Genomic DNA, 7,131 nt, shown 5'->3' on the forward strand with positions numbered 1-7,131 from the left:
ACAGAATCAAGCGAATGCGTCTGAGTTTGAAATCAAAGCCAATAACAATAAAGCAGGTTGGTGCCATGCGAAGCTTTTAGTAGAGCAACCGCGACAGCTGCAACATGTGTACGGACCGACGGCGATATGGACAGACGGAACGGTGTAAATTGTTGCACGCTAACGCTTTACTATATACATATGTATGTATGCGTATAGGTGTGCAACMACATATTGCGCTCAAATTGCTGCCGGTGTTTAAACGACGCTGCGTTGCGTGGCGACTACTGCGCGCCGGCCGGTTTTTGCGCATGCGCAGCGCCACTTTTATATCGTATGAATGAATGAATGGCCGATGCGTCAGGCGACAGCTGTGTTTTGCAAAAACGGCCGCACAATTTTTCACGCTCGCAAACAAGAACAACAAAGCGTTATAGGTACAAATAAAATAAATTGAAGTTGCATACATRCATATGTGTGAATATGTTTGAGTATGTATGGCTGTATGTCTGTGTATTTTTGTGAAATTAATGGTGAAATATTTGTCTTCCTTAGCGCTGTCTYACACGGCTCCACTTCGGCCGTTTGCCCTGGCTCGCATGGTCTGCCGTTACTTCTTGGCCACTGCGGCAGTTCGCGGGATCGGCGCGCTACGTCATGACGCGCCAATTCGTTAAATGTTGCACTAAAGCTGTCTATTTGTTGTTGGTTGCGCTAATTCTTTTCGTAATGCTTAYAAAATCCGACTTTTTCAGTTTCAGTGTCTCTGTCTCTGTTTTTGCTCCTGTGTTGTTTGTCTCTCTGTGTGCCAACTGATAGAGTCCAGTTGGTTTGCTACGCGTGACTCTCGTGGCTCTCTTTATTCTACGCTGAGTTTTCAGCTTCTATGCATGTATGTATGTGTGTATGTATGTATATTTGTATTTTATGGTTTTGATCGTCGAGTCAAAAACTGCATAGATACATACAGGAATATATTGTATGGAATGAAGGCTGCTACACTCACACACACAATGTATATCTAACACACATACATACATATTTCACACGTTCAAGTCGCTTTAGAGCGCCTGTATGTRTGCATGTACATATTTATACTATATATGTATGTTTTGTTRTTGTGCCTGCCTTGTACAATTGCTGCCTGCTTCTACTTGTGTATGTATGCATACATATGTAAATATATTTGTGCATGTGTGCCTGAGTTTGTTTGCAACTTGTGAACATCTGCTCGTTACTTCACTGAACAGTTGTTGCTATTGTAGTAGGCATTAAACACAGMCACACATACATATATATTTATTCCTTTTTGGCATTTCGGCCTTCCTGTTATTATTACTGCCTTCATTGTTGTTAACTTTGTATTATTTTTGTTTTTGTATTTTGAATTTTTGTTATTATAATATTTTCAGTGCGTTGTTATTGTTGTTGCTATATAGTTGAAGGCTGCATTAAATGCTTCATGCTACAATATATGTGTGTATAAGTGTATGAGTTATGTATATGACTGTGTATTTGCTTTGTAACCATAGTATTTTTCGCTACTTTTTTATAAAGGTTTGTTTTTGTTGTAGTATTTGCCAACAATATATGGAAAAATGTACTCCAACTTTGCTGAGCTTCCGCAGTTGAGCGTTTAGTTAATTCCTTAGAATTTGTTGTGTTATATTAAGTAATTCAAACTGAAGCACAAGGCGGCCCATGCTTAGTGATGGCACATATTTATACTCAATTTACTTTAAAGGGAAATAMTTTTTATAGAGAAATCTATATACCGGCTACAAAATAAATTTCAAAGAAGAAAAAAGCAACGCTAGGTAGAAAGGGATTACTTCATAAATACAAAAGATTCCATACAAAAACTTGATTTTGATGAGTCAGTTTGTACGGCAGCTAAATGTTATAGTGATTTGATCTGAAAAATTTCCTAGCAYATTTTAGCCTTGCCTTAGGGAAAAATAGATATGAAATTTAGTGAAAATATCTTGCCAAATAAAAAAGTTTTCCATACGAGGACTTGAGTTTAGTCGGTCAGTTTGTATGGCAGCTATATGCTATACAGATCCGATATCCACGGTAATTGCAACTAAGCAGCTTTTTTAGAGGAAAAGCACGTATGCAAATGTTCAGAACGATATCTCAAAAATTGTGGGACTAATTAACGCATCACTATATATACCTTACAGGGTCTCCGACGTTTAGTTCTGGGTACTACTCGCTGATCTCCGCAATATTCGAATTTTCTGTGTTTATTGTTTATGTCATAGGAGTCTTCGATAGTTAAATATATTATTACTAAGCCATAACTGTATACCGAAGTTCAATATCATATCTAAAAAATGAGGTTTTGGAATTCATCTATGTTCGTGTATGTATGTATAGTAAAATTCGTAAACATCGAGGCAAGCGCAAATCTTCAATGGATCCCAAGGAATCTGAAATAGGTCTTATAATTAATAGAATAGTTGGATAGCATAACGAAAACTCAAGGGTATAAGTTTCCAACTATATGTTTTATGTTGTTGTATTTTATAGGGCAGAAAAAATGTCTGAAGTAATTTCAAGGAATGCTGTTTATNATTTTAGCCTTGCCTTAGGGAAAAATAGATATGAAATTTAGTGAAGATATCTGGTCAAATAAAAAAGTTTTCCATACGAGGACTTGAGTTTAGTCGGTCAGTTTGTATGGCAGCTATATGCTATACAGATCCGATATCCACGGTAATTGCAACTAAGCAGCTTTTTTAGAGGAAAAGCACGTATGCAAATGTTCAGAACGATATCTCAAAAATTGTGGGACTAATTAACGCATCACTATATATACCTTACAGGGTCTCCGACGTTTAGTTCTGGGTACTACTCGCTGATCTCCGCAATATTCGAATTTTCTGTGTTTATTGTTTATGTCATAGGAGTCTTCGATAGTTAAATATATTATTACTAAGCCATAACTGTATACCGAAGTTCAATATCATATCTAAAAAATGAGGTTTTGGAATTCATCTATGTTCGTGTATGTATGTATAGTAAAATTCGTAAACATCGAGGCAAGCGCAAATCTTCAATGGATCCCAAGGAATCTGAAATAGGTCTTATAATTAATAGAATAGTTGGATAGCATAACGAAAACTCAAGGGTATAAGTTTCCAACTATATGTTTTATGTTGTTGTATTTTATAGGGTAGAAAACATTTCTGAAGTAATTTCAAGGAATGCTGTTTATATATCTCGAACTCAAACGTGACTTGTTTTAACCAGGAGTCCGCTTTACTATGSTTATCAACTCAATTGGCAGAGTAACAACCCCATGCCGAGATCTGTTTAAGCTATAAACGATTAAATTTAAAACAAATTGAGCTCTAAACTGCGGATTCGTAGAGATTGTAATGAATTTGGATGAATCGTTTGACGTACTGCATTATAGTATAAAACCTTTTTTCTTAAATGTGGATGTCTCGTATACTCAGGATCATAGCAGTGAGCACAATTCGAGCTCTCTTACCGTTTTTAAGATTAAATATTAATACAAAGTTACTGGCTGTAGAACTTACCTTCTTCTCCGTGAGTTTTTCACAGCGTCGCTGCTTGCAGATTTGATGACTTTTGTCATTGCGGCAAGGTGCACATTCGCCGCAATTATCCTTACGCTGACAGCCGATGCATTCGCCGCAACGTTTGCGTTTCTTCTTCGACTGAAASACAGAAGTCTGAATTTAGGCGGTAAGCAAATCAAGTTCCACATTAATAATTATATGGCATAAAGTGCTAATATATGCGATCACTGCTTACCTGTTTGTCGCCGTTTGTGTCATTACTATCGCCCATGCCGAGCGCGCTGAGTGGACTCTTGAAATTGGCCGTGCTCGAGACCGCATCCACTTGTCCGGGATTGCTGGGATCTACATCCATAGCACTTGCCTCAGACTCTGCGCTGGACTCGAGCGAATTCGCCCGATTTTTCCGACGCTCTTTCTTTCTCGCATCCACCCGTGCAATCGGCGAATTCAACACTTTCTCCACTTTAATTTGTGTTGTTGTCGACGGTGTCGGCGTATGCGGTTGYGTGGTGTGCGGTGTATGCGGTCCACCTGGCCCCGCACCACCAGACGCWCCAGTATGCGTTGAGTGTGGCGTATGATAACCGGCTGTAGCGCCATTGGATGTATCCATCATCGTAATGCCACCGTCTATATAAGAGGGCGTGGTCGGTGTATGCATACCCATTGGTGTAACATTGGTATTAGCTGTATTTATAGACGTTGCGCCCAGTGTAAGACCAACGCCATTACCATTATTGAGATCAAATGTTTGTGCAACATCTTTCTTGCCACCGACGCCGACACCGAGTCCACCCAAACCACCGAGACCGCTCAGTGTATGTTGTGTGGGYAGGGGCGCGAGGGCGCCGGGTGGCGGCGGTGTAGCGTAAGTCGGTGTGAGCGTTTGATACAAAGACAAGTGATGGCGTCCATCGTCGAGTGCACTGCCAGCACCAAAGCCACCCATTGTGGCGGTATTGGTGGGCATAAGTGGTGCATAAGCGGTACTGCTGCGGTGATGACCATGCGTATTCACCGCACCCAAATGATGGAAAGCATTCGGTGGCGGCGGTGGTGGTGCAGCAAGTGGCGYAAACGTAGCTGCCGCTGCGCCGGCCGACGGTGGTGTAATGCTCGCTTGCAAGCTGCTCAACTGCGTTAGTGGTGAACCCACGCTCACCATACCCGGTGAGCTTACGGATATGCTGGCCGGTGACATGGCCACCGTTTGCAGTGAAGACATCGATGGTGGCAATACCGATGTGGCCATGGGCGTAATGCCGTCGGGCATGAGTGGATCGTTGTAACCGTGAAATTGACTCTGAAATGAGGGCAGCTTCGAGAAAGGTTCGAAACCGCTGCCGATGCCAATATTGCCATTACCGTTACTACCATTGCCGTTACCGTTATTGTTGCCGATGCCGATGCCGGCCCCCTTCAGCGTATTGCTCTGACTGTGATGATCCTTGGTCTCCATTTCCCAAGGACGCGTATAATTGTTATTGCTATTTGTGTTGGCGGCGCTGTTGCTAGCGCCGTTATTATTGTTACCGTTCGACTGTGAGCTTACAGCCTGGTGCTGTTGTTGCTGCTGCTGCTGCGATTGTTGTTGTTGTTGCTGTTCATTATTGCTGTTGCCGTTGTGGTTGCTGCGATTGCTGGCTGTGGTGGAGGTGGTGGTGGTGCTGCTGGTTGTATTGGCTGTTGCGGCAGCGACAGGTTGCTGCTGTTGTATATGCTGTTGAGCCGTGGACCGAGCGGGTGGAGGTTGAGGAAGTGGCGGTTGTTGYTGTAGCTGCTGACTCGTTTGCAAGTGCTGTAGCTGCTGTTGGCGTGCATAATAATCCCAATGTTGTTGTTGTTCGGCAACCAGTTGTTGCTGCTGCTGTTGTTGTTGTTGCTGTTGATATAAGAACTGTTGTTGTTGATGCTGCTGTTGTTGTTGGTGCTGCTGTTGTTGCTGTTGCAATGTATGCTGCAATTGTGGGTGTGCTGCCGCCGGCAAATATGCGTGCGCGTAGTGTTGTTGTAAACCGTGTTGACTCAAATGACTGCCGTAATGGCTGCTAGTAACCGCCGCTGCTGCTGCTGCTGATGCAGTTGTAGTCGCTAACGCTGCTGACGTTTCTGCTGTGCCGCCGCTGGTCTGCGCAATTATTGAAGACGCCATTTAAGCCCCCCTCTCGGCATGGCGGGAGCCGTATGCGCTGCGGTCGAACCGCTCACGTGACGAACGAGTGAGAAATTTGCTTACGTCAAAGCTTTTTATTACAAAGTCTTTTCTTTTTTTTGGTTGTTTATTTTCACGCTAAAATTGCTTTGGTGTGTGCGCGTGTGTATGTGTGAGCTTTGATGCACATACACACTGTATGGCTTGTTGTTGTTATTACTCTCTCTCTTAAAAACCCGCGCAACACAAGTTTATTTTTTTTTTAATGTTTTCTAAGTTTGAAAAAAAGTCTTTGTTGTTGTTTATAAAAGTTTTTCGCGAAATTATTTCTTTGTACACCGTTATTTGTGCTTGTGTTTGTTGTAAATTTACTCAAAACTCTTTGCTTGTCGTTTAGTTAGGTTTGTTGTTGTTTTGTTATTTATAGTAATTTATTTGTTTTTGTTGTTGTATTTTGTATTTTCATTGTTGTAATATTATTTTTTTTATTTTTGTTTTTACTTTTTTTGAATATTTTTAATTTGGGAAGTTTATTGTGAAAATGCTTTTAACTCGTTTTTGTTGTAATTTACTTTTTGTTATTATTTTTGTAATTCTTAACTTTGCTTTTTGTACACTTGAAATTTCGACTTGAGGTAGTTTATCCTTTTTTCGTAATTAATTTTTATGTTGTTAATTTAGTTTTTGTTGTTGTTTTTGTAAGCTTTAATAAACTGTTTTGAACTACGCGTTGGTTATATATTTGATTTATTTCTTTTTAATTTTTTTTTATTTTATTTTTTTTTCACTAAACAATTTGAACTTTTGCTCACTGGCTGGGTTGCTTGTATGTATGTATGTATGCGTGTATTTATATGGGTTAATTATTGATAATTTTTAATTATTATTTTTTAACTATTGTTATTTTAAAGTGATTATATAAAAGCTGCTCGCTGTGTTTGAATATTTCTACTTTGCTACTTTATATATGTATTTGTTGTTGTTGYTTCGCTAAATTTTTGCTGATATTTGTACAAGTTGTTCGTGATTGATTTAAGTGTGTACTTGCTTTTTGTTGTTGTGTTTTTTTTAAATATAAATTCTTATTGTTATTTTTGTTGTTGTTGTTTTTCATATAAATTATTTTTGTTGTTGCTAAATTATTTTGAGTTTAACTATTTGAAGTGCGTCAATACGAAAATGCTTACGGTTCTATGCCGTTATGCCGTTATGCGGCTATGTTGCTATGTATGTAAGTATGTATGTATAAGTGTTGCAATGTGCGCCAAAATCTAAGCGCGCTTTTGTACTTTGAAGATTTGTTAGATATTTAGCTTTTGTGTTTTTTTTTTATTTTTGTTATTTTTTTTACGGTTTACTGATTTTTTTATTGTTGTTGGTAGCTTATTAAACGACTTTGCTTTGTATGCTTGTATATTTGTGGGKTTTMAATTAATTTTTGTT

At 39.5% G+C, this 7,131-nt stretch overlaps 1 protein-coding gene across 1 annotated transcript in view; it reads right to left on the minus strand.

The window, feature by feature from the left end:
• LOC108965312 (DNA N6-methyl adenine demethylase-like) overlaps positions 1-6,121 on the minus strand; it is a 285,055-nt gene extending 278,934 nt beyond the window's left edge. Inside the window, exons 1-2 of the mRNA XM_018927634.1 lie at positions 3,769-6,121; positions 3,531-3,686 (exon numbers count right to left, since the gene is read on the minus strand). Coding sequence (XP_018783179.1) covers positions 3,531-3,686; positions 3,769-5,688 — 2,076 coding nt within the window. The 5' untranslated portion in view covers positions 5,689-6,121. The remainder of the gene's footprint in view (positions 1-3,530; positions 3,687-3,768) is intronic.
• Between the last annotated feature and the right edge of the window lie 1,010 nt (positions 6,122-7,131).

The sequence above is a fragment of the Bactrocera latifrons genome, unplaced genomic scaffold, assembly GCF_001853355.1.
Source record: "Bactrocera latifrons isolate USDA-ARS-PBARC rearing strain unplaced genomic scaffold, ASM185335v1 scaffold_139, whole genome shotgun sequence".
Classification (NCBI taxonomy): Eukaryota; Metazoa; Arthropoda; class Insecta; order Diptera; family Tephritidae; genus Bactrocera; species Bactrocera latifrons.